Source organism: Lemur catta, chromosome 7 (genome assembly GCF_020740605.2).
Source record: "Lemur catta isolate mLemCat1 chromosome 7, mLemCat1.pri, whole genome shotgun sequence".
Classification (NCBI taxonomy): domain Eukaryota; kingdom Metazoa; phylum Chordata; class Mammalia; order Primates; family Lemuridae; genus Lemur; species Lemur catta.
In genome coordinates, this window is record NC_059134.1 from 16,545,830 (window position 1) to 16,572,994 (window position 27,165).

At 52.3% G+C, this 27,165-nt stretch overlaps 1 protein-coding gene across 5 annotated transcripts in view; it reads left to right on the forward strand.

The window, feature by feature from the left end:
• Positions 1–25,488, forward strand: part of PKNOX2 (PBX/knotted 1 homeobox 2) — a 255,932-nt gene extending 230,444 nt beyond the window's left edge. For all 5 annotated transcript variants that reach the window (XM_045555737.1, XM_045555738.1, XM_045555739.1 and 2 more), the window contains 6 exons: positions 3,882–4,011; positions 4,462–4,559; positions 5,368–5,487; positions 21,142–21,218; positions 22,104–22,282; positions 23,300–25,488. In XM_045555737.1, coding sequence (XP_045411693.1) covers positions 3,882–4,011; positions 4,462–4,559; positions 5,368–5,487; positions 21,142–21,218; positions 22,104–22,282; positions 23,300–23,526 — 831 coding nt within the window. In that variant the 3' untranslated portion in view covers positions 23,527–25,488. The remainder of the gene's footprint in view (positions 1–3,881; positions 4,012–4,461; positions 4,560–5,367; positions 5,488–21,141; positions 21,219–22,103; positions 22,283–23,299) is intronic.
• The last annotated feature ends 1,677 nt before the right edge of the window (positions 25,489–27,165 follow it).

Genomic DNA, 27,165 nt, shown 5'->3' on the forward strand with positions numbered 1-27,165 from the left:
TCCTGCCTCAGCAACGAGTGTAGACGGCTCCCAGGCAGTCAGAGCCCCGCGGCCTCCATTCTGCGCAGCGGGAGACTGAGGCCCGACTGGCAATCGCAGCGAGCGCAGTCCTGGAGCTGGCCTGAGACACAGAGTACACTTAGGATCCCGGGGCTTGGCCAGGGCCCAGGAACATCTTAGGCAGGGGGGCAGGAATGAAGGGGCATGTGGCAAGTTTGTACCACTCTGGCTGCATGTGCAACCCCAGCTGAACCTCTTCTGTTGCTAAGTAAAGAACCCAAGTGGCTCTGAGGACTTCTAGGACAGGTTTTTAAATCCCAGCTGCGCCACTCCCTAGTTGAGTGACCTCAGCCAAAGGAAGTGGGAATAAATTATGGGATGGCTAAATGTGCCAGGCACTGTGCTTGCCTTGGAGCCTGTCCGACCCCAAAGCACAGATTCTCTCTGTGAGCACCCGTCCTATGCAATACTCAGAGTCAGAGGTTTGAGGCACAACTAATTGGGAAGTCACCTCCATTCTCTGGAACTCAGTTCCTCTACAGGCAAATGGAATAATCTCTCTCTTGCTGATCCCAAAAGGGGATGGTGAAATTAAAATGAAATAGCATGGTGAAAGAAGGGTTTCTAATACTTAGTGTACATGGTGAATAGGTAGTTTTCAGCCCTATCTGATCTTTGGAACCATCTGAGGGAGGTTTTTAAAAATACAGATTGCTGAGAGGGTATGATTCAACAGCCCTGAGAATCTGTGTCTTTAAAACCCCCCAGTGCTCAGGCAGGTTTGTGGAACTGCTCCTGTCTGCAGACGTAAGGGGTGAATATCACTTGCCCAGCCCTCAGGGATGCCAAGATTGAGCTTCCTCTTTCTTGCCCCAGCTAAGAAGTTGCCAGCCTGGCCCTGCCCATGGGCTCTGCCCCTGAAGATTTTTATTCCATTCCTTTGCTGGTAGAATTTGGCTGCCTCTTAGCACCTTCCAGCCAAAGACCCAGAGAATGGTAAGAGGGAGCGGGAAGAGAAGAATCCGATCCAATGCATAAATCGCCTTTAGTTACCCAGACCCGGTAAGTTGGCATGGAGGATGTCCAAGCCACAAGGTAGAGAACCCTCCAGAGTTTGAGTGAACAGATGAGACATCCAGGTGGTAGCTCGCCCTCCTGCCTTTGGCTAGTCAACAATGTGTGTTGGTTGAATCCCAAGGGATATATTTTGTATTTATTTTACTGACTTTGCTTGTATTTTCCTAACTTTGCTGGATACTTTTTTGAGGTGAAGAAAATCTGAGACAACTTTTTTTATCCTTGAAATTCTCAAATATTCCTACCAAAAGAGGAGCACCACAGCACAGATGATTCCAAATAAGAAATTATTGAAAAGTCACTTCCAATGGTTTTAGGGGGAATGGCATGGAGGTACCCCCTCCTTTATGAAATGCACCTGCCAAATTTGCTTCAGCTTCAGATGACATCAGTACTGGCTCTTACATCCTGGGAGAACGGCTCACAGTGATGTTGGAACAAGGGCATCTCAACTGTGAAGCAGCCTTATAGCTGAAAACTCAGGCTTTGAGGGCTCCGGGCTGTCAGCCCTGGGCCAGGCACATTTTATAAATAAGGAGATGAGGCCCACTGAAGGGCCATGACTTGATTCCCAAACTGATCATCTTACCTCTGACAGCCATGCTGTTTCTGGACTTCTGGCTTTTAGTTGCTTTTATCTGTTCACCTTGACTATTTATTTAATGCCCATGATTCAAGGTATACCTTGCAGCCCAGAACCCGGCACAACGTGTGCGCTGGGCATTTGTGGGTGGCAGAGAACTGTGTTGTAGTCCTATTGCTCCTAACCGGCTGTGTGGTGTGGGGCAAGTCACAGGGGTCCCTAAACTTCAGTGCCTTATTTATACCTCGGGGAGTTGGAATATGTGGCTTTTAGGGGCTCTTCCAGTTTCTAGGCTTCTGCATGTCAGATTCCGTTTTAGACTTCAACTGCATGCACAGGAAGGCCAAGAGTTCTGTTCAAAGGATAAAACTCCCTGGCTGGGAGGCTCTCACAGAGCCTCAGAAAGGGGAAGCCAAGGCAAGAGCTGCCCTCTCCCTTCCCCAAGGTCACAGCAGCAGAGGTGAGCCAGGAATAGAAGCAAGGCCTCCTCCTCCCCACCCACCCAGAAGCCAGACCGAGGCCCCGTGCGTGCAGCAGGTGGGTGGAGGAGGGAGAGCTTGGCTCCATTTCTCCTGGTGCTGCTTATTTATAGGACACTCCTCCAGCTCCAGGCCAGAGGCAGTCCAGCAGGGAAAAAAGGCAGCTCTGGAGGAGACGCCAAGGGGGATTTAATCAGCTGAATTGAGTGAGATGTATAAATCAGTGCCGACTTCCACTTCCTGAGAGGCTCCGCCAATTTTCATGGTGCCAGAGTCTGGGACGAGACTCACCATGGCTGTCCCATAGGGCTGTGACACTTTTCCTTTGTCTGTTGCTACAGGTGGGCAGTCATTGGCTCAAGGTTTCCTCCAAACACAGGTTTCTCCTTGCTCCAAACCGTAAGCTCTCCCTGAAGGCTCAAGACCCAAACTTCTTCAAGTCCTAAAACAAGAGCTAGGAAGCTGGGGGCCTTCTTTCCCCCGCCATTTCATCTATTTTCTCGACTATTTACCTATCTTTCCATCTTTGTAGTTCATGCCTTATGATTCTAGTATCTGAGCTTGGGACTGTCACCTAAATGGCCATTGGACCTGTTAACTGGTTCAAGCTCCATTTTCAGACGAGGAGCCATGGTTGGGAGGGGCTCGGGGACCCAGTCCCATCTCCTGAGGCCCCTTCTGAACCTGGAGACAGTGACCTCTCACACATCCCGTTCCTTCCTCACAAACTCCCTCCTGGCACCCAGCCGCCAAGCGCAGGCTCCCCAGAAGGGAGGAGGGCTTGTTACTCCTCCTTGGAGGCCTCTTCATCAAGTCCAGGGACTTCCTGACCCAACTGTTAAATGGGAATGATGAGGGGAGCAGGGTGCCAGAAAACGGTGTCTTCTCAGCTGCCTTGGCTACCCCAAAGCCAAGGGCAAGGATGCTCTGCTGACTGGCAACGTGGGGCAAAGGGGAGTCTGTTCCAGTGGAGTTCTGCGTTGGGAGCCTGAGGCAGAGAAAAGAATCGATGCCACATGCCACATGCTTCTGCTACGTCAGAGGCTCATATAAGGTGCCCTAAGAAGACAGGTTATGAAGTGATGCAAAGGCTAGGGCAGCTTTATTTTTTTTTTTTTAACGAATGTCTTAGGATCCTGAGCTAGGTGCTAAGGATGCAAAGGTAAATGCTGGAGGCTGCCTTGGGCTTGAGCCTGCTGCAGTCAGCCCCGTGATGGAGGCATGTGAAGACGGGGGCTGGGGAGGGAAGGTTCGGTGTCTGCAGGATGAATAGGTGCTGGCCAGGTGAGGCCAGGTTCTCGGGCCTGGCTGCACATTAGAATCACCTGGGAGCTTTTAAAAGTCCAGCGCCTAGGACACACCCCTGACTGACTAAATTAGAATCTCTGGGGTTGGCACCCAGGCATTGGCATCGGTATTGGAGATTTCAAAGGGTAGCCAGGGTAGAGACCACTGGCATATAGGATGAGTTGTGTCTCAAGTTTGCAGGGGAATGGAATGGTTATATGGATAACTGTTTTTTGGTTTTGGTTTTTTGGTAGTTTTCTTTTTTTTAATATTGAGACTTCTTATTCACTCTTTCTAGGAAGCCGTGAGAACTGCCTTCTGGATTTGGGTCAGGGGAGGAGCAGGAACGAGGAGGGAGAGAAGGCAGGAAGGGGAAAGGGGAGAGGAGGACTTTGGGGTTGTAGCATCTAAGCTCTAGGTGACGTTGTCACCAACCACACCTCCCTCACTGCCAGGACCTCCTGCAGAATTCCCCCAATTCCATGTCTGGAGTCTCCAATAACCCCCAGGGGATTGTGGTCCCAGCCTCAGCGCTCCAGCAGGGCAACATCGCCATGACAACCGTCAACTCACAAGTCGTGTCAGGTCGGTGCAGGGAACGGGTACTGGGGATTGTCGGGAACACCCTGGGAGGTGAAAGGGTGGCCCTGAGGGGAATCCAGGGGTGGGTATTGTCCTCTGCCCAGAGAGCGGCTCCCAGCTCAGTTTCTTGACTAAAGTGTTCTGCAGGTTTGTAGATGGGAGCGCCAAGACCCAATTGTGATCATTTGGAACAAATTTGGGTCAAATTCTCATAAGCCCCCCAAAGACCAAGTAAGACTATTGTCCCTTCCCCCACACACTTCCCACCAGAGGTTCGGCCCTCGGCTCTGGACACACCCCCACCCACGCCTTCCCTACAAGTGGGAGAACCACGCCTTGTTACCCAAGGGCTCCAGCATAGAGGGTCTACATGTGAGTGCCAAGGGAACCCTGCCTGCCCTCACTCCTACCCACCCCCACGGCAGGGCACCCAAAAACTGGTTGTCTCCTCAGGTGGAGCCTTATACCAACCGGTTACCATGGTAACCTCCCAGGGTCAGGTGGTCACCCAAGCAATCCCCCAGGGAGCCATCCAGATCCAGAACACACAGGTGAGTGTGTGTAGGTGTGCACACATGCATGGTGTGGGGCAGGGCGATCATAATTGCTTCTTATCTGCCAGGCACTTTGTACACAAGCCACCCATTTCATCCTCATTATTTCTCTAAGAGGAATCATCTCCCCTACTACTACAGATAAGAAGCTGGGTCTTGGAAAGGTTTTATCAGCTCCTGGGACTGTGCTGCCTCCTGGGGTTACATCAAAGGATCCTGCACTTCCTTCCTATGCCTGGTCTCCTGACCCAGCGGCTGTGTGCCTCAGTGGCACAGAGTGCGCACACAAAGGGAGAATAGAAAGGTCTGAAGTCAGAGCCTGAAATCTGACCTCAACTCTGTGATCCTGGATAAGTCACCTCAGCCCCTGAGCCTCAGAGTCCTCATTGATAAGAGGGGGCTTAGTACCCACTGCACACAGCCCTGCCCACCACAGGGCTGCTGTGAGGGTGAGCCATGGCGATGGACAGGAAAGTGCTTTGCAAACTGTAAAGTGCCACAGAAATGCTAACAACGCATGGATGGCTATGGCACATTCATATCTACTCTGCATGGGCCTGTTTCCTCTCCCTCCCCCACCTCTCCTCCCCTGTCCTTCTTACCCTCTCCCCTAGCCAAGCCTCATCTCCTTTCTCTGAGGGGCTGGTGTGGGGTGAGAGGGAAGGGCGACGCCCCCTGGGCCCTGAGAAGGGGCTGGGTAAGGGGTTGGCAGCGCAGGCAGCCTGCCGTCCGTCACCATGGCAACAGGTCCCTAGCCCAGCCTCACCGCCTGCTGATGCTGATTTTTTCTCCACGTGCCCTGAAGGTTAACCTTGACCTCACCTCCCTCCTGGACAATGAGGATAAGAAGTCCAAGAACAAACGAGGAGTCTTGCCCAAGCATGCCACCAATATAATGCGTTCTTGGCTCTTCCAGCATCTCATGGTGAGTGTGTGTGCCTTGGGGCTGTGGAGTCCCGGCGTGGGGCACGAACAACCCACCGAGTGGGCGCCAGGCTCTGCCGTTGTCTCCGAGCCCGCGGAGGGCGCAGCCACAGGGAGAGCTCTCTAGTGGGGACGCCCTCTAGAGGCCAGGCCAGGGGAGGCTTTCTCTAGTACCTGCTGCTGCTACTGCCTCAAAAAGGGTGACAACAAATGAGGCAATGGGGACAAACATTCAGAAGAGAGTTAAGCCCTGGGCAAGCGTTCAACATTGGTTCGTGAGCAGAGTTAGGTTTAGTGGGGCTGGTTACTTGTCCAGACCCCCTCCTGCCCGCAGCTGTGCCCACACCGTCCCCTCCCATGGAAGAACGTGTCAACGCTGCCACAGCTTGAAGTCCTCACCGCTGGGGGAAGCGGAGCAGGGCGGGGGAGGGAGGTTGAGAGCACTGACTCTGGAGGGGCAGCCGAGGCTGGAGTCCCCCGGCTCCTCACGTCACCAGCTCAGCTACAGGACACAGGACAGTTGCTTTCATAAGCCTCAGTCGCACACTGCCTTGGGTTTACATGGAGCGTTGCTAAAGTGCCTGCTGTGCGCACACGTGATAGTCGTCGTGTGTGTGTGTGTGTGTGTGTGTGTGTGTGTGTGTGTGTGTGTGTGTGCAGCGTTAGTTGCAAAAGACAAGCCCTTGGTTGAATGTCAGGAAGGACTTGACAATTGTAATTGCTTAGCACCAGTTTCAAGGGCTGTAGCGATAAAGAAAGAAAGGCCAACGACTGTGCCTGTGCTAAGAGTGTGTGTGTGTGTGTGTGTGTGTGTGTGTGTGTGTTCCCTGGGTGGGGGTAGTTTCTGTGACCACAAGCGGCTGCCAGCAGTCTGCAAGCTCCCGGCCTGGCATACCAGTGTGTATATACACAGATGCAAGACAAATGCCACAGGACTGTGAACATTGGCCAGACAACTGTGGGAAGAACCAGGAATAAGGGGAAATCCTTCTTCGGAGAGGAGAGAAATCAAATGGGTCACAGAAATTAATCCGTCAGTCAGTAGCCCGTAATTTGAAGTGCAAAAATCCCTGGAAGCCACGGGGACCAGGCCTGGGCAGTGGGTCTCAGACTTTAGTGGTGACAGGACTGACTGTGGTCTTAGGGAGTCTGACTCGGAAGTGCTGGTCGTGTGCACCCAGGGGACAGGCAACACGTGTGGGGGCAGGGCCGGGGCCCTGCATCTCCCCCAAGTGTCTGCTCAGCTCTAGGGACTTGGGGCTGCCCCAGGGCTTTGCTGAATGAGCACATTTTGAAAGCATTTCCTACTTTGGAAACCTAGAGTGTTCAAAATGGAAAGCTAATTTGGAGAGAGGGGGCTGGAAGGCTGAGGGTTGAGGTGAGGAAAGGAGGCTGGAGAGACCCCCCCCCCCCGAGCCTAGGTGATGAAGCCAGGGGACTGGGACATGTCCAGCCTCGGGCCTCTAAGGAGCAGCTCCAGTGTAGTAGCTGAAGCTCATGGTGGGGACGCCCAGGTGTCTGCCTGTTCTGGTTGCCCAAATTTTCAGAGAGCCAGTGAGCTCAGGTGGACTTGGTGGCCCCATGAGCCCAGTGTCCTTGCTACAGCTCCCAACCCCCCTGTGGGAGAAGGGGTTCCCTAGGGAAGGATCCATCTTCTGTGCACTGGCCTGTCACAGCCAAGGTCAGAGCAGCACAGCCCCCTCCTGCAGCCCCAGCGGAGCCAAAGCTGGCTCCACTCCCTCCTTGTGGTGGGCCGATGTCCAACTGTAGGGTCGTGGGTGTGGTAGAAAGCTCATGGGCTTTTGAGGCAGCCAGCCCGGGGTTCAAATCTAGACTTTACCTCTCACTCTGTAACCTGGCCACACTCACTTCTTGTGAAGATTATGAGGAAGTGATGAAAGGATTGTGAAGACCCTGGCACACTGAGGTGCTTCCTCCCCGCCCCCTTCCACCCCCATGCATTTTTGAAGACTGATATGAACACACCTACGGCCTCACTTCTAGGGGTGCAGAAAAGGCAAGTGCAGGAGAGAGAGGAAGCTATAAGACAAACTCCCCTGTCCAGGAGCCGGGGCATCCAGGCCAACACCCCCTCACTGACTCCCACCACCCCAGCCTGTGGGCTCCCCCTCAGCTGTCTTCCACCCGCCACCTGCAACTTACCCCTGAGAGTCTTTAGCCTGAGGCTGGAAGGTCACCTGGCTCCGGTCCCTCACGACTGTGCCTGGGCTCTCACCTGGGACCTCAGCTCACATCCCGCCTCTCCCTGCATTCCTTGCCAGCCTCCCTCCATGGCTCAGGGTCTTGTCTTTCCACTCCATGGTCACCTCCACCCTGGACCTGGGAAGGCAGAGGAAGGAGAGGTGAAGAGGGAGGAGGTAGTAGCTGAGCACAAATGAAGAAGGAAGGGAGGACCAAGCAAGGTTCTGCAAAAAGGACCTGGGACAATGTAGAGGACTTGTCGAGAAGCATGAGGAAGAGCTTTCTGCCTGCACGCTCCTGCCCACCCCTGCTGTCCCCTCCAGCTCAGGAGTGTGCTCAGGTGCAGGTGCCATTAGTAAAGCACTTAACACTGGCAAAGTCCTCCCCCGTTAATGCCTCACTCATTGTAATGGCCACGGGGCCTCTAAAGTCAGAACTCAGAACTTCTGGACTGAGGGGAGGAAGAGATGGGGAGAAGTCCAGACTCCTCCAGGGAAACAAGCACACCGCGCCATCCTCCGCAGGCCAGGCCTGGGCCACACAGCCTGGGTATCCATACACGTAGGGACACACACCCCAAAACCCCAGCCTCAGGAATGAGGCTATAAAGGCTGTTGGTCACTGGGCACAGTGGGAAGAAGACAGGCTCTGAAGCCAGACAGATCAGGGTAGGAACTGAGGCCCTCCCACTAGCTGCCTGATTACTCTGACTCTATTTCTTTGAAAAAAGAAGATGATACTTATTTCCCAAGGTTGTGAAAATTAAATGAGGTAGCACGTAAAAAGAGCCAGGCCTGGCACGTAGCACTTAAGAAATAAGTTCCCTTTGAACTGTCTAGAACAGTGGACCAAGAACAAACTTTTGAGGCTGAGGCCCAAACTTTGTGAACATTAGAGGCTGATCTATTGTTTTGATCTATAACATCTATGGATTATACTGTCACTTGGCCCTAAGAGTACACTGACTATACGTTACTTACCTATTCTGTGTGTTTACGTGAGTATCTGTCTTATGTCTCTGACTCTCTTATACATTTCTCAAGAATAGGGTTCATGTATTATGTTCTTCTGTGAGCCCCACAGCATTGATTCCCAAAGTGTATACCTTTACAAGAATTATTAGGTGCTGTTCCCAAATAGGGGTTTCATGGTGAAATACGTTTGGGCAAATCTGGGTTATACAAGATTAAGCCTGTTTCTTTATTCTTAGTGTATGAGGGGGCAGGGGGAATTTGCAAGGAAGTAAGGTTTGACGCTCCTCCCAAACTTATTGGACCACTTTAGATACCACTTGTTTTCATCATCGGTCTGAGGGACAACTCTGAGACTGTGGTTCTTAAGAAAGACAACTCTGTGGGAACGCCGTGTTGGGCAGATAGTAGGTGCTCAGTTTTAGGAAAAAGAGAATAGAAACAGTGTGAAGTTAGAACAGACCTCAGTAGATGTTCTCACATCCAGTGAAGTTGGGACAACTAATTTGTTGGTTGGTTAATTGGAAAAGTTGGTTTAAAAAAGGAACAGCCATTCAAAAGACTCATCTTATGTTAATTTAGAAGATATACATACTGTATATATTCATTTGCTAATCTTTTGATATACGGCCAAGGTCTTTTTCTGATTAATGTTTGTCATTTTACTTGCATAAACATCTGCTATAATATAATATCTATAAATTCCATCTTTATTTAAAGTGAAATAAGAACTTTGACATTTGGGAACTAATCTGTCTATAGGATCTTTCTAGGTTTTTATCATGTATTCCGATCCTTTACGTTTGTCTCATCTAATCCCTAACTATTCAGCATTTTTAAGCTTTAAAATTTGGGTCTCAGGTCTTTTGAAAGCTTTCTACATAGTTTTCTTAGCAACAATAACTCTTTGCACTCATATTTCATTGGTTTATAGAATAGTTCATTAAATTCCATAATTACAGTAATACATAGAGTGGCCTAAACCAGCCTGGATACACTGCTGAGTTCCAGAGAAGCAGATAGCTTGGCTGATCAACATTGTGCAAGGTGGCCTACTTATCTCAAGCACTCAGAGTCCCAGACAGCAGTTCTACGGTTTGCAGAGGAAATGGGCAGAGCCTTGCATAGTGCAAACTTGGCTAAATAGAGATTGATTGTGAAACCTTCTATAGTAAATACTGGTTTTTCCTGTTGTCTTCTTTGCCTGGGGCAGAAGTTAGTATTCTTTGGTTCCTTTTGTCCTGTGTCTGAGGCTTCTTGTCATTTCCACTGTTCTGTGGCACCAGCAGCTGCAGAAATGTATTCAGATGATAGAAAGCTCCTGAGATGGAGGTGAAATCCCAGAGCCTTTTTGCTGTTAGGCTGCAGTGAGATTGGGATAGTTTCATCCATTAGCTGCTTGCTTCTGAGTCCCTAAAGAATCCAGTGACATTTTCTTGCTATTGGGTTTTGGCTGAAAGAGGCTAAACCCCTGCTGGAAGCAATCATTCCATTGCAAACCCAAGTCGGGGCGAGAGGCCCGGCAGAGGGTCCTCCCCACGGAGGATGGAGAGGCGCTATTCTTCCTCCCAGCTTCTGCCCCCACCCGTCTGCTCCAGATCCCAGTGTCATCCTGACCTGCCCAGTGATCCTGCTCATTTTCATCCAAAACTGTGACAGTTCCCTGTGCTGCTGCCACCCATGTACATGAGCAGCTTTACAGAATATTCTCTGTGTGCGAGGAGACCCTGGAGAGGAATCCCAGGAGGCCCCGCCATCCCCCTAAGGAGCCACCCCTGCATCAGCCACTACAGTGTACCCAAGTCTATGCTCAGCGCTTGAATGCAGCATCACATGTGGCCCACATGGCCACCCTGGGAGATGGGTACTACTATTATCCTCATTTTACCAATGACGAAACTGAGACACAAAGAAGGTAACATTTCACAAGGTCACACGGATGATAAGGTTGCACAGGGTTTGAACATAGATCAGTGCAACTCAAGGCTCCAATCTGTTACCCACTCGGTTCTACTGCTTCCACATTAACCAAGAAACCACAGACATCTTTTGGCTCCCATGCAAAGTCCAGACAAAGCAAAGGGGACCCCAACTCTCCATTGAGCCACAGAGCCCTGTCCTGGGAAAAATGCAGGAATCGTATATGCCCAGGCTCTGTTTTCAGACTTCATGGTGACACTGCCTTATGACCTCTCCCCTGTCCCATCCATCACATTCATCAGCCTGGTGTGGCATCTAGCAGCACTCTGCCAGCCACCACCCAGCCACGCAGAGCTGGGGGCCCTGCCCCAGGGCCCTGGTATGAACTCTGCTCTAGTCACAAAAGCTGAGTGCACAAGAGCATCCAGGGCCTTCTCTGTACGACTTTTAAAATTGAAACATAATTCACATACCGTAAAATTCACTTTTATACTGTACAACTCAGTGGCTTTTAGTATATTTACAAAGTGTTGCAATCATCACCTCCATTTGATTCCAGAATATTTTCATCACTCCAAAAAGAAATCCTGTACGCATTAGCCATCACTCCCCAGCCCTAGCAACCACCAGGCCACTTTCTGTCCCTAAGGATCTGCCATCCTGTAATTTTCACATGAATGGAATCATAACACATGGATTTTTTTGTCTGGCTTCTCTCACTTAGCACAATGCTTTCAAGGTTCATCCGTATCCTGACATGTGTCAGGACTTCATTCCATTTTGTGGCTGAATAATATTCCATTGTATGGATGTACCACATTTTGTTTATGCCTTCTTGTCAGTTGATGGACATTTGGGTTGTGTCTACCTTTTGGCTTCTAAGAACTGATGCCATGAAGGTGGTGTCCTTCACACGATTCTGAGCCTGTCGTATCTTAGAAACTCTCTGTCAGATTCCCGGTTATCCTCCCCGCAGCCCTAGAGCCTCACTTGCTGGGCTCAGTCCAGCCAAGGGAAACAGCTGCTCCATCCCTGGGTACAGCTTGTGCCCTGCACAGGGCCCCTGGCCAAGGAGGGTGCGTGGGGGTGAAATCCAGCCAGTTGCCTCTGCACCTGGGTGCCTCGGTCACCCGGCATTCTTTGCATGCCTTGCCACCTTCCCTGTGCGGAGCATTGTGTGAAGTCTTGAAGGAATGACAGTCGGTCCTCTGTACCCGTAGCTTCCACATCCGTGGATTCAAGCAACCTCAGATCAAAAATGTTCAAAAAGAAAAAATGGATGGTTGCATCTGTATTAAACATGTGACATGTTCAGTACATGACAGACTTTTTCTTGTCATTATTCCCTAAATAATATAGTATAACAACTAGTTACATAGCATTTATACCATATTAGGTATTATAAGTAATCTAGAGATAATTGAAAGAATATGGGAGGATGTGTATAGGTTATATGCGAATACCACACCATTTTATATCAGGAACTTGGACATTCATATATTCTGGTGCCCACAAGGGGTTCTGGAACCAATGCCCCGTGGACACCGAGGGCTGACTGCATTTAGATCTATCCCTGTCAAAGACCCGCTTACAGGACCCACCTGCACACCTGGCTTGGGATGTTTCTTATAAACAGAAGCCATGTGTTGTATGGAAAGGACGTGGCACCTGCTGGCAGGACCTGGGTTTGAGTTTCACCACCCGTTCTACCTAGCTTGGGGACCTGGAGGAGTTGCTTGAGCTTGTTAAGCCTCAGTTTCCTCTGCTGTGAAATGGCAATCACAATATCCAGCTCCTAGGGTTGCTTTGGGGATAGAATAAGATGATGTTCGTGAAGGTACTTTGTCCTCACACAGGCGTAGCCATTGCTACGAATCCTCCACTCTCACTCTGGGAGTTCCTGTGATCTGCCCTACCTTGGAAAATGCCAAGAGAAATCGTGAAACTTTTTGGAAATCTGTGGAGGAAACTAAAAACCCCTGAAAAAGCAAGGAAATGGCTTAGGGAGACTGGCCCATTCTTTTCCAGAATATCTTATCTGCTTCTTTTTCCTTTACCTTCCTTACACTCTCTGAAATTCCACTAATCAGAGACCTGTTTTAAACTATCCAATCCCTGTAAAATGTGATGCCTAAGAAAGGCTATGAGGTTATCATTTGCTTACAGCTTAGGAGGAATTAGTTCAAAAGCTTGATTTTCTACTCCCATTCAGCTAAGATCAGCTCTGTGGGAAGGATGCCAGTGCTTGTTGGTGGTAGAACATGAAGATTACAGCACTTTTTAGCACAGCATTTTGGAGAGCAAAGCCAGAATGGGGTGCTAGAGAAGTTTCTAGCAGTCATTCTTTTTTTTTTTGGAGACAGAGTCTCGCTCTTTTTGCCCTGGCTAGAGTGCCATGGTGTCAGCCTAGCTCACAGCAACCTTAAACTCCTGGGCTTAAGCGATCCTTCTGCCTCAGCCTCCCAAGTTGCTAGGACTACAGGCATGCATGCACCACCATGCCTGGCTAATTTTTTTTTTCTATATATATTTTTAGTTGTCCAGATAATTTCTTTCTTTTATTTTTTATCTAGCAATCATTCTCAACCTCTGCAGGCACATGTCTGTTTTGAGAATCATTTTATATCATTGTGAACATAGTTTCAGGGGGCTTGACCCTGAAGTCCTAGAGGCCAGAGACCTGAGACTCAGAATGGTGACTGTGGGATAACACAAGGACCCTGGGACACAAGAACAGGGCACAAAAGGGAGATGCTGAGCCCCCACATTCACTGCCCTCAGAGTTCTACCCAGGCCTAGTTCTGCCCCCGACAGTAGAGAAAGGTCTCTTGCTTGTCCTGCTTGAACCTGAGGACAGACCCCTCCCCCCTTGAACACAGACCTTTAACCAAATCGGCCTTTGGGACCAGCCAGGAAGACTATTTGTTTTGAAAATAATGTGTTTCTATAGGAAAATGTGATCTAAGTTCCAAATAACGTCTCTAGTCGCTAACACCCAAGTTTCAGGCATGAGACATGATTTCAACACTCAGGGGGCTGATAATTTAATTGGGGAAATAAATTATGCCACATAAACTAAGAGAGGTCAGCCCATGATGCAATCAAGTGCTATTATACAAACAAACACTCTAGGGGTAAAAGAATTGGAAACCAATATGGGCGAGAGGAGCTTGCCCATCTGTGCTGATCAGACACATCCAGAATAGTGTGTCCAGGACTGAGCATCAGGTTGCAAAAGGTCCTTTGACAGTCCTGTCCAGGGAAGGGCAGCCAGGATGGGAAGATGTTTGTTCAAGTGACTTGAAGAGGAAGCATGTCATATGAGGAACGGTTAAGGGGCCAGGGATGTTTGGCCAGCAGAGAAGAAAACTAGGGGCCTCCTGTCCCTTCAGGGCAGCATGATGTAGTGTGGGCAGCAGGGGCTTTGGAGGAAGGCAGACCTGAAGTTGGTCCTAACTCTATTTTTACTTGTTATATGACCTTGAACAGGTCAATGAACTTCTCTGATGGTGATTTCCTATTCATGAGGTAGAGATGCCCATGCCTACCTATGGAGAAGATGGTCAATAATATGTTGGGAAGCACAGTGCCTGACAGGTGGTCCAGAGAGGAGGTGGAGTGGTTAAAGACGCAGGGGGTGTGAATCCGGCTCTGATCTCCCCTTTGCTACTCGTACAACCTGGGGCCAGTTTTTCAACTCCTCTGAGCTCAGTTTTCTCATCTGTAATATGGGAGTAATGATACCTACTTCACAGGTGCCTTGAGAATTCAATGAGAACACACGTCATGTACTTTAGCAGAATGCTGTGTACATTGTAAGCGGTCAGCTAAAGTTAGCCATAAACCGTAGGCAAGCCCTGTGGGATTGGACGCAAGGCAGTCCTGTAGCCTTCAGAGGACTCTGGTTAGATGAGTAGGAAGGCAGACGTGAGTTCAACAGAAAGACTCTCCCAACCATCAGAGCAAAGGGCAGGGCACTGTGTGAAGGTGGTACTTCAGGGCCGAGTGTCGCACCTTTGTCAGGACAGCACATATAGAAAAGATAGTAAACCCACTGGGCTGCTCACAGCTAGAGACCAGCCAGGGAACACTCGCTGCCCCAGACCCTGCCAAGCCACAACCAGGGCTGAGAATGTCACTATCTCTGCACACCTGTACCTTATTTGGGTACATTGGCTAAAAAGCGCTGGCATAAAGGGCTCCTGCCCCGTGGAAGAGGCTGGAGGCAGGGACCTTTAGGGCTCTGTGCAATTTTGAGATGTTGGTTTTGGGGCTTGGTTGGAGGAGCTGGCATTTGGTCTCGGACTTGAAGGATGGCAAGGATTTAGGCCTGGATAGGAACACAAGAAGGAGGAATTGCTTTGGATAGTAATTATCTCCCAGATGATCATAAATGCCACTGTGATTCTTGTTGACCAAAGGGAGTGACCCCTCCCTCCAATCTGTTGTGATCATGACATCCTCTTGGCCCATATCTCACCCTTGGAGCTTGGGGACGCACGTGGTCCCTTGTCATGGCCGTGACTGTTTTCACTCCAGATGCTGCTCAGGGCCAGCAGGGCTTTGATGTAAGGTACGCCAGGAGGCTGGAAGTCAGGCCGGTTGGGTTCCTGGCTGCTTTCACCGCTTTGTGCCAGGCCTCGGAGTCCTGCCTGTGACGTGAGGGTGTTTTCTCCCACCCATCCTTTGCTATAGGGATGCAGAGAGAAGCTGCCCTCCGACTCCCCAGGAAGGAGTGTCGGAGCGCGCCCTGGTGCAGCTGCAGCCCCAGGGTGTGTGCCACTTGGCAGCGAGTCTGCAGGGAAGGAGGAAGATCGGTGCTTCTGCATCTAGACGGAGCCTGTGGACCACAGGGGCATCCGCTGCAGGGGTGGATGGCCGCCGAGGAGAAAGACCGTGCGGGGGGACCTGGGTGGTGCTGAGCGCCCAGGACACGCCCTGTGGGAGCCCGCGGCTCTAGGACTTTCCAGCTGAGAAACGGCTGCAGGAGATTTCCAACCTCGCAGCCTCCCCCAGAAGCCTGAGACCCAGGTTAGGAGAAAACACCCCCATCACGGTGCGCAGGGGCTGGAGCCGGCCCAGGGCGTGCTGCAGTAAAACCCGCCGGGAAAAGGAGCGCGTTTGTACCCGCACAGAGGGCCGGCAGGCTCCTGCCCTCTGCCAGGAAACAACCTGTGGCTTCTTCAGAGGTACAGCCACGCGCTTCGACCCACAGAGTTATTGCATTTGTATTTATTTATTTAGCAAGCACTCAAAGAGTACGCTAGGCACCATTCTAAGTACCTTTGAATATTAACTCACTTAATTCTTATAACAATCTCGAGGCAGGGGGAATTATTTCCCCCCTTTTGTACTAGAGGAAACCAACAATGGGCCCAAGGTCTCAAGCAGGCGAGAGGCTGGACGAGGACTGAAACCCGGGCGACCTGGCTCCCCCATGTTCTCACCTACTTCTCACAGCACTGCCTGCAGGACCGCTTTAGGGAGGTGAGCAGTGTGCCTCGATGGACTTTTGAGTTCCCTCTTTTCCTCCTCCCCCCCATCTGCATTCAACAGTCAGTTGTAGGAGCAGCTGTCCCATCTTGGTGCCACAGACAGCAGGAAATGGTGAGAAGTCCCGGTTACCCCTCGTCATTCATTCAACAAGTACATACTGAACCCTTCCCGTGCACCAGGCACTTTTCCCTGGCCCGGTGAGGGAGGGGTGAAGAGAAAGACATGGTCCTTTTCTCAAAAACCGTGCACGCTGTCTACTGGGGCGACAGATAACTAAACAGATCACCCTGCAGTGTGAGGACTCCCGGGCAGGGCAAGCGCTCGGGGCTCATAGGAAGGGCATCTGAACCAGCTCGCCTTAGGGAGGGCTGGGGATGGGGGAGGTAGAAGAACCAATCTTGCTGGCCCTGGGAGGGATGGATTGAAATAGAAACCAGAGGGAAAGAGAACAGTTTTGAAATTGCAGGAAGGAGAAGAATGGGAGGGCAGCCGATTTTCACAGTGGAAAACTATACAGCAATGAAAATAAATAGCTGCAGTTTCACACAACAACAGTGGACAAAGGATTCCATTTACGTAAAGTTAAAAACCAGGCAAAACTAAGCCATCACATTTAAGGGTGTAACACAGATAGTAAAACTATAAAGAAAGGCAAGAAAGTAATTACCAAAAAGGTCAGGTGAGCTTTGGGGAGGTGATTGGGGGGGATGGGGGGGGTGGCTAGTGCTGGTTTATCCTGCTTATTGACCTGGGGGTGGTTACATGGGTGTTTGTGATAATACATGAAGCTGAACATTTTAGTCCTTTGTACTTTTCTGGGTGTGCACAATTTTAAGAGGGGCAGGGGTAAAAATGAGAGCAAATAAAATGTGAATGAGGGCAAATCACAGTGGAAAGAGAAATCCCTGGGTGACAATAAGTGCTTCTCTTCATTCCAGAAGGCTCAGTTTTCTCCATTTTAGCACCTCTGCAATCAGGGTGCATCTCACCAGTGATGCCATCTTAGATGTGATGGAATGTGGTCTTTTCAGGGCCTTTCGCTGTGCTGGGTGTTCCCCTCCGGGTGGTCCCCTGGCACTCCTAGAGTGGCACCACGCCCACGGATTGGTGGCCTGCAGACCTGGCCCCACGGTTGTCAGGAGTGAGGAGAAGGGAGGAAGGGTGTGGTGGACGCCGGAGCGGTGCTGGCGACGGCAGGAAGGCGGGTGGAGGCTCACTGACCGCTCCGAGCCCCGCTGCACCGCGGCACACGGTCTGCTGACACCGGCAGGCTGAGGCTGCCCGTGTGCTGTGTCCCTCGGTGACCTGGCCACCTCGCGGTGAGATGTGCACGGGTGAGGAGGTGGAAGGACAATCTCCAGTGGGCTCTGTGTGAAAAACGTGGCCTGGGACCTACGAACCCGCACTGGCTCAGCTTCCTTCTTACCCAGGCCCCGGGCAGAACTCACTCTTCCGACTGAAAGGCGTCCTCAGCGTGAATTTTCAGCCCAGATGAGACTTGAGCTATGGGGCTAGAGAGGAGGTGTCGGGGAGAGGTGGGAAAGAGTTCAGGTTAGATTTCAAAGGAACTTCCCAGTGACAACTATGGGGCTGTGAAACACCTACTTAATGTATTATAAATACCACCATTCCCTTCTCTGCAGACTTCGAGTATTCAACTAGACATCTGGGACGCTTGAGCACATTGCACAGGGCGAGTTAACAGCACACACGTGTTTCTCCTGCATTATCTCATGAAAGCATCCCCCAAGTCTAAGACGTAGGCACTATTTTGCTATTTCCATCTTAAGCCAAGGAAGCCCAGGATGGAAGACATAAAACGACAAGGCCACACAGCTGCCAAGCGGGGCGTCAGGACTTGACAACTCTCCAAAGGCTCCTTACCGACAGGCAGCACAGCCTCGTGTGGCCCTGAGAAGGCTCTGCGGTTTTCTGGTCTGTGCTCTACCTCTTTTCCAAGGAAGAGTTGTCTGCTTCCAGAGAGCTACCATCTGGGCCCTTCCCTCCAACTCTAGGGGAGTTCCTCCAAATAATGATTAGAGAGCAGCTACTATGGCTTGGTGGTTTGCCAGGATCTCATTTGATTCCTTTTCCCGTCCTTGGCCCCAAGCCTTTTCAGTTGTGCTAAAAAAGTAGCACTGACCCAATCGCGGTCTGTCCAGGAGCCAGGACTATTTTGACTCTGTCCTTAGGAATCATGCGGTCTGGGGCGTGTACAAGCTGGACGGCTCCCAGGGGCACTCAGATGTGGTGCCAGGAATGTTCTGGCCGACACACCTGTTCCCAAGGCCGGGCAAAATGCTGCTGCTCACCCCATGGCCTCCACCACGTGCCTCCTGAGACACTGGTTCCAGGAGGGAGAGGAGGTGGCGAGTGGTGCTAGGGAACGGTAAGGACTTTATATCCTTATTGCCAACACAATACCCAGCCTGTGCTTGGCAACACTGCCTCTCACAGCTCTCGTTGGGGGGAGCATGTTGAGCTGTGTGATCGTGACATCCACTGAGAGCGGGGCCATGCAGAAGCCTCCTTAGAGACAGCAAACGGTAGCCTTCCAAGGAAGGCCGGGGGCCTTTACCAATGGGAGAGGTTTTCATCTGCCTGGCGGAAATGTAAGCCCTAGTGCAAGGCTCCTGCCTGAGTGCCCATCCCTCCTCCACTAGAATGGCTTGGTCATTCTCCAAAGTTCAACGGAAGTCCCTCCTCCCTAGGAACTTCTTTCTCTTACCACCAAGGGGTAATTAGCACGGACTGCCCTTTCACGGAGGGTTTCCTCCCCTTTTTCCCTTTCCATCTAAGCTGTGAGCTCTTAACTTCAGATACCGTTCACTGCCGGCACCCAGGGTGCAGCAGGTCCCCAGCATTTATGGGTGGGTGGACCAGCACGGTCAGAAAAACCAGCCTTGCTCTGTTCAGGAGACAAGTCTGCATCTCCTTGTGTTAGTTCCCTCATCTGTTCCTGACATGGTCGTTGAACATGACCTCTTTGCCTGTCACTGGTCTGGATGCTGGAGACAAACACTGTCCCATAAGATGGGTCCCGGCCTGGGAGCAGTGCGTGGCTGGTGGGGGAGACAAGTCTTGCCATCCAGGGGGCAGGCAGGAAGCAATCGTTCAGAGGCAGCAGTAACTGCCTGTGCCCCAGGCAGTTGGGAAAGGCTTCATGGAGGGTTGGGCCTGTGACAGGGCTTCAGAGAGGCTCCGACGGTGGGCGTGGGCGGAGGAGCATTGCAGCAGGGGGCCAGCATGTGCAAAGGCATCAGGCATGAAAGCACCTGGTGGGGGCCAGGAAGGCCAGAAAGGCCCCATATTTTTGCCATATTTTGTCCACACACCAGCTGGCCGTGGACAAGGAGGCTGCTTGGCTCTTTTCCGTGAATAAGGAGGCTGGAACTCCGTGCAGCCAGGGGAAGGGTTTGAGCACCCTCCTGTCCCCAGAAGGTGTCAGAAATCCCGGAGTCCCTGCCTCTCTGCCCCTTGGGCTTGCAACTCTCCCCCAGGCTCCCTCTGCTCCTTCCCGGAGAATGCAACTGGCTCCTGTAACACTGATGTGCCCTCCTTCTTGTTAGCATCTCAGTGTTGCATGAATCACAAGTCCCAGCTGCCCTGGCATGGCGGCCAGGGTCAGCGGTGGGGATTAAAACAACACATGATCCCTGTTGCCTCAGTCAGGGCATGCCAAGGCCAACTGAAGAGGTTGTGCACCTTTGTCACCGGTAGTGAGAGTGCAGCCGAGGCTGTGGATCTCAAACTCTTTCCTTAGCCTTAACTCCTCACCGGCACCACTCGATAGTAATAGTATGAAAAGCTGCCTTTTATTAAGCACTTTACAAGTATAGTTTCATTTATTCGTTAGGTGACTTTATGACATATGGTTAAATGACATGACAACGATTTCTCAGCTAGTCATGACAGAGCCACATTGTGAGTCCTAATCTCTAGGGCGTCAGATAGCCCAAGCACCACTTTCTAATACCACTCCGATCAAAAGGAATGGTGCTGGCCTGAGGATGCTGGACAGCTCGGTCCTCTACCCAAAGAGCCCCCTAATCTCCCCTAGTTTCCAGGACTAAATTCTGACCCATTCAGGTACCGCACACCCACTGGGGGCCAGGCACCAGGCTGAGGCCTCAGAAAGACCCAGAGATGCTCTTGGCTCACCACCTGATGGGGTCAGGACCCTCTTCCCACTGCCACCCAACACCTTCTCATTCTTTCATGTGACCTGCTCAGCCTTCCCCACTGCTCTGGACAGCACGCATTTCTCCTCCTTCTAAGCCTCTACGGTGCTCATTCTCCAAGCCTCAGCCTCTAGTGCTTCGTGCTGCTTTCTTTTGCTCAGCAGGCATCTGTCATGTGTAGGTGGCAGGCACTGGGAGGACACGTTAATCAGTATACACTGGTGCCTGCAGGAAGCACGATCTCAGGGAGGGAGACACATGCACTCGGAGCACGGGCTGCAGTGTGCCGGGGCCTGGAGCAGAACGGGCACGCTCGCTCCCGCACCCTCACCCAGCCTTACAAAGGGACATCATGAAACCATGGGAGGAAGCCTGGGCCAGATCAGAACTGAGCTGGTGCTGCCATCTGGGTGACACTGGAGAAGTCATTTGGTTTCCTCATCTGTAAAGTGAGAATAGCAATACCGAACCTGCCTAAAAGTTCTAATGATGTGCTTTATTAAATGAAACTCAGTGCAGGACAGCATCTTACAGGTTATAAAGTACTGTACAAGTAGCACTTACCACTATATTTCTCTTCTGTCTCCGAGGAAGGCCTCGCGTAAATCTGGGCACATAGTAGCCAGTCAGTAAATATCAGTTAATTTAAATCGAATTAACTGATTCAATTAACTCCTGAATGTGGGGTCTCGGGCATGGGGCAGCCTTCCTCCAAGCGCCAGGCCCATGCTCTTTGGGGAACAAACATAACACTTGCTCTACTTTGGGCTCCCAAATCCCTTGGGCCGCCTGGCCCAGGAGAGTGCCCCTGACGTGGGCACAGCCTCCAGGGGGACCAGGTCACCATGTGCCCAGCCCTCATTAGCCCTTCACCTCTCATTTCAGCACCCCTACCCCACGGAGGATGAGAAGAGGCAGATCGCAGCCCAGACCAATCTCACCCTCCTGCAAGTAAATAACTGGTGAGTTAGCATCACCTGCTCAAAGGCTCTCAGATCCAGGGGCCACATGCTTGGCCGGGGAATACAGCACAGGGAAGAGACTAGAATGCCTAGATGTGCCTCAATCTCAGCCCAGCTACCATGCCATCCTCCCGTTTGAGCTAGAAGTAGAGAGCCAGAATCTGCACTGGCACCTGTAGCTTCATCTGCAGCTTCTCAGCGCCCTCTGCTGGGACATTGTGTCAGGCACATCTTTGGAAGCTTCTGGCTGAGTAGAAAACCCAACCCCACCTGAGCATCCAGCCCACCTGTGCTGCGAAGACCGACAGGAATGCCTGCATCTGTGGACTGGAGGTGCCGCCAGCGGTCATCTGGTCTACCTCACCCCCACATGGACTGAAGCGTAAACATTCTGCAAAGCTGGCAGTGGGAAGGGGGAGGAAGAGTTGCCATTTCGAGCCCACCGGAGCCTCCGCTTTCCCCTTCTCTGTGTCTGGCTGGGCTGTCATAGGGAGCTCAGAGAGCCAGGCCTGGCTGGATGAGAGTGAGCTCAGGGCTCCAGAGTTGGGGCCCCTGGTCTGAGCCCTCAGTCCTCTGGAGAGAAGTCAGAGGTCGGTCCCCATGACTACGGCTCTTTCCTCCTCTGTTCAATCCTGCCAGGTCTGGAGTAGGGATTTCTGACCCCTCCTCACGCGTTCTTACCGAGCCACTTTGGGGTTACCAAGCCCCAGGTGATCTCATGAACTCCTCAGGACCCAAGGCCCCCTCCCTGCTAGGTTTTTACTTCCCGGGTTGGAACCCCAGTCTGTTCTGTATAGTGGAGTTGGAGGCAGTTTAGCCCTCTGCCCACCGCCCCAACGCCACCCGGGTGGTGACTAACCAGGTCTCCCCTTCACCCCCGGGCAGGTTCATCAATGCCCGGAGGCGCATCCTGCAGCCCATGCTTGATGCCAGCAACCCAGACCCTGCCCCCAAAGCCAAGAAGATCAAGTCTCAGCACCGGCCCACCCAAAGATTCTGGCCCAACTCCATTGCTGCCGGGGTGCTGCAGCAGCAGGGCGGTGCCCCGGGGACAAACCCCGACGGTAAGAGCTGGGGCTGAGCGCACCCAGGAGGGGCTGGGGGGGAGCTCCCCCAGGTCAGGCTGTGCAAAGATCCACGGCTGACCGTCTACTCACTGGGCCCCAGTTGCTGCCCTGTCACAGTGATTACCCGTCCCTGCCCCCCTTCAAAGCCTTAAAGAGGGGGATGCTTTTGCACATGTTTGAACAAGCCAAACGCAATCTCACAAAGACAAGTGAAAGCTGGTGGTCATCCGGGTCGGTGACTGCTCAGCAGAGCCCCTTCCTCACACCCACACCCACCCGAGTTCCCTAGTGCCAGTCAGTGTCTGTACGGTGCCCCAAGAGCCAAGGCCATCTATAAATATCCAGGCAGGCAGCTGGCTTGGGAACGGAGGCCAGGAAGAGCTCTGTTTTCCCAGCCTCTCCGTCACACCCTCCTTATACACTTTTCTAATTGCCAGTCGCCTAATGCACAATGAATAATTCAATGAGCCAGACATTTTATAGCTTGGCACGTGAAGATAGCTCCGTGTGGGAAGCGAGGTGGAGGTGTGCACGTGTGCATACGTACTCATGTATGCATGTATGTATACGGTTGTGCACAGTTCCTGTATCATGGGCCGTCATCGTATGAGGTACAGTGGAAATAAACAGTTTTGGGGCTAGGACGACCTAGGAAAGAATCCCAACTCTGTCATTGCTGACTGTGTCCCCTTGAGCTAGTGACTTAACTGAGACTTAGTTTCCTCTTTAGAATGAGGATAATGTTAACACCTGCTTACAGAGTTGTTAGAAAGTCAAAAGCGTTTAGCATGTTTACATAGCAAATGTGCAGTAAGTGGGAGCTGGGAGTGTTGCTTCCGGGCAGGGTGGAGAGAGGCTGGCTGGAGGACAAATAGGACACTTCCTACCAAGGACTTGTCCAGCTCAGGCTCGGGCAGCCTCGGCAGCAAGGACTCACCACCCCAAGAGCCGGTCCTTTCGGGCCCGTCCCACAGAGCCCCTGTGTCGCCCTGACCCTTGCCTTCTCCCTTGCAGGTTCCATCAACTTGGACAACCTGCAGTCCCTGTCCTCTGACAACGCCACCATGGCCATGCAGCAGGCTATGATGGCTGCACATGACGACTCATTGGATGGGACGGAAGAAGAGGATGAGGATGAGATGGAAGAGGAGGAGGAAGAGGAGCTGGAGGAGGAGGCCGATGAGCTGCAGACGACGAATGTCAGCGACCTGGGCTTGGAACACAGTGACTCCCTGGAGTAGCCGGGCAGCCCAGATGACACTGACCACCGAGCAGGAGAGGAGTGTTGTCGGGAGGTCTTCAGGGGAGGGGGGAAGGGGACACGGGCAGACAGCACCGAGGAAGTTGGGCCCTAGCTTCCCAAAATCAGCAGCTTGAAGAAATGCAGAGGAGACACCCTGCTCCTTCCCAAACACCAAGCTTCAACGAGCACCCAGCCCCACTTCCCTGGAACCACGGAGGACTCCGTTTGGCGGCGCCGGGCAGGCAGCCTGCACAGAAAGACAGGAGTGATGTCTGGACTCACCCAATCCCTGAGGACAGATGGCACCCATGGGCCCCCACGGAAGGACTTGAGTTGTTCACAAGCCCTGCACCGCGAGGCGGATTGGTGCTTTTTGCAGAGAGGGCCTTTGCCAGGGGACAGACTGAGAAGGAGAGGGAGAGACAAAGGGGGCCTGGGTTCCATCCCCAGAGGGTTCTCAGCTCCTTTGAGAGACATTCAAGGGCAGGAGGGAGCCCAGAAGCATGACCAGTGGGCAGAGGGGTGGGAGGGCCTGAGGCATCCCATCTCGCAGATCACTGTGGGACCTGCAGTCCGCAGGGCTCCAGCCCAGCCCTCCAAGGCCCTACCCCTGGCCGCAGCACCACGGACTCGCAAGAGAGGGATGGCAGCCAGCAGAGCCTCCTTCGCTCTCTCCTGGAAACATGTTGTAAGCTGATGGGCTCCACCTGTCGGAGGATAAGAGGAGTCCCTTCACCTGGGTTGGCTCCAGGAGCCAAAGAGATGACAGACCCTGGGCTAGGAGCCATAGCAAGGTGACTTTGGTGGTCACAGAACTCAGCTCCTATAACAGGACAATGGTGTCTTACCCTAGATGTCCCCGCCCTCAGATGGAGCTCCTCAGATGTCTCGCCCCTGCACAGACCTACAGGGGTGGAGCCAGGCCAGCTGGGACTCTGCATCATCCCAGAGGCCGTCGCCTGCTCCCAGGCGGCTCCATCAGCCTCCAGCCTCCCTTCCTCATCCTATCCTTCAAAGAAGGCGAGAGAAATATGGGAAAGAAACATCTGGCCCAAAGGGAAGCCAGGGGTTGAAGAAGGTGCTACATCCCGTTTCCCATCAATGTCCCCATGTGGGGGAGGGCCCAGAGAGACGGCACCCAGGAGCCTGCGGGGTGCCCTGCCCCACCCGCCTCGCCGTGCCACACACCCACAGCCACAGCACTGGGGAGTGGGGCTCCTGGGAGGAGGCAGCGGCCCTCCACTGTCTGCCCCAACACACCCTCCCCCTCAACTTCAAGACCCCCAACTGGCACCCTCCTCCCGTTCCCTCTCACCCTATGGCTGTGAATGACAGGACTGATCACACGTGTGTTTTCCATTGGGTTTAATTTAATGGACGTGCAGTTTCATTTGTAAATTGTGCATTAGCCATCTCCTTCAGCGGCAGCACGTGAGTGGCCACCTGGCTCAACTGGAGGGGACCCTCAGGACCCTCTGAGGCCTCCCCTCCCCCACCTGGTTGGGGCGGAGCAAAAGGATGGTCGCTTTCCTGAGGTCTCCCTGAAATGAATGTATTTCTCCCCCAAAAGAGCTGATATTTAATGTTTTAATAAGGATTTTTGAGAAACAAATAACCTTATTTATAATCTGGGTGATCCAATCATTTTTTACTCCCTTTTGATGCCATAGGTAGAGGAAAGTCTAGCTTTTTTGGTGTGAGACTTTTGCAACGTGCAGTGGGATAAAATGCATTTCCTTTTCTGGTTCGTTTTCCTTGTTAACACACACGCACACGCACACACACACACACACACACCCTTCCACTCGCCCCCCAGCACAGGCACACCGCACACACGTGCCCACCTCTCTTCCTCCCAGCCCCCTCCACCTGCCTAATGTTATGCAACCTCCTTCTGATGTATCCACCAAACCAGTACTGAATGTGGCCGAGAAGTTTTCAGTAAATCTTATTACCTACCATAATGCTGGTGCACAATTTTCTTTTTCTGTGGCTGCTGTAGGGGTCCCTTGCTCCCTTAATGGGACCCTGGACAGGCAAAACTTGGAGGCCTCCGCATACACCTGACTACCCAGGGAAGAGGACAAGGCAGATGGGCTTCCTGGGTGACCTCAGTTGGCCTGTCTGGGGAGGAGGACAGCAGGTGTGGCACTTACCTGGCCTGCGGCGAGCTGTAAACACGAGGGAGAGAAGACAGAGAAGCTCTCTACCGCCCTCTCCTGGCCAGTCCTCCGCTGCTGCGGAGAGCACGGAATTTGGTCCCTCTCTTCCACCATCCTCCACCTCCCTCGAAGGCCTTTGCTTTCCCCTCTCCATCCTGGGTCCCCGGAGTCATCATCCTCGAATCTTATGCCACCGCGGCCCCACCCCCGGCCTCCGTATGCCCCTCTCCCTCCCCCGCAGGTGAAAAGCCCCAGGAACCGGGAGGGAGAGGCCATCTCGGAGCTGCGTCCCGGGGAGCCTGCCCCTGAACCCCGGGGTCAGCACTGCCATCCCCGGGGCAAGAAGCAATTCCCGGGCAGCTTATCTCCCCTCAGAAGGGGCAGGTAGGCGTCCGGGCCATCTTCAGTCTAGGGTTTCCTTACCTGGGCAGTGTTTCTGAGATGTCTAGGGCATCTGTGTAGAAGCAGAAGGGGAGGTCCTTGCGCGCATTCACAAAGGCCGGAGAGTTTGCACTCACCGGCGGCCCCCCTGTGGCCAGGCGGAAGACGGGGAAGGGGCAGGCAAAGCGGGCGAGTCACTGTTCTCCCAGCGCCAGCCCCCACCACACCTGCCAACTCTCCAGACCCCTCCATAGGCAGATGGAGAAAGTCTGGAGTCCACAAGAAGATGATACATTAGCACCTCACCTCCCAGAGTCAGGAAGACTAGTCTTTTAAAGCAGTGGTTTCCAAGGAACACGCTATTAAAAATATATACACACAAAAAAATCATGCTCAAAGTAGCCTAAGGTTAACTGCATGTTATATTTTGCTAGTAGAATTTCATAATGTGCATTTGTATACTAAAGGCTCTGAAAAGTCCTGCAGGGAAGAAACCTGTTTAACTTTGTTTCAGCTGTTCCCAGATTTATTTAGCCCCCCACCCTTCTAGTCAAGTTGTATCCAGTGTTCCACAAAACACACTTTAGGGAACATTATTCTAAAGAAATTGCAGAGTAGCCTGTCCCTGCCTCTCCCACCCTCTCCTAATTTTTCTCTCTCGTTCTGTCATCTTTCAACCATGCTGCCAACTGAAAAGGGGTTTGCTAAATGGTTCGAGATGTGAGTGATTGTGTTTTGAGGAAACAGCAGTCTCCCTCTGTGCATGACGCAAATGCCACCCAATCCAAGGAGAAGATGCGCCATAATCCCTCTGAAATACTAGAGATGGAACAATAGGGTGAGGGGTAGGGCAGGGCTTTACCCCAAAATGGAACTCACAGCAGGGCCCTGGAAACTCTTCAGACTGATTTCTGCCCCCAAGCCCTAGTCATCAGGAAAGACCTTTCTGGTTTGGAGATCCTGCTCATGGGGGTTGGCCGGAGCTAAACTTCCTGACCAGGGGGCCTCCCTGCTGCCTTGTGCGGCCGGAGGAGGGCGATGACTCAGTCATACCGCAGCCTTCTTGACTCACTCCCAGCGAGTGGTTCACACGT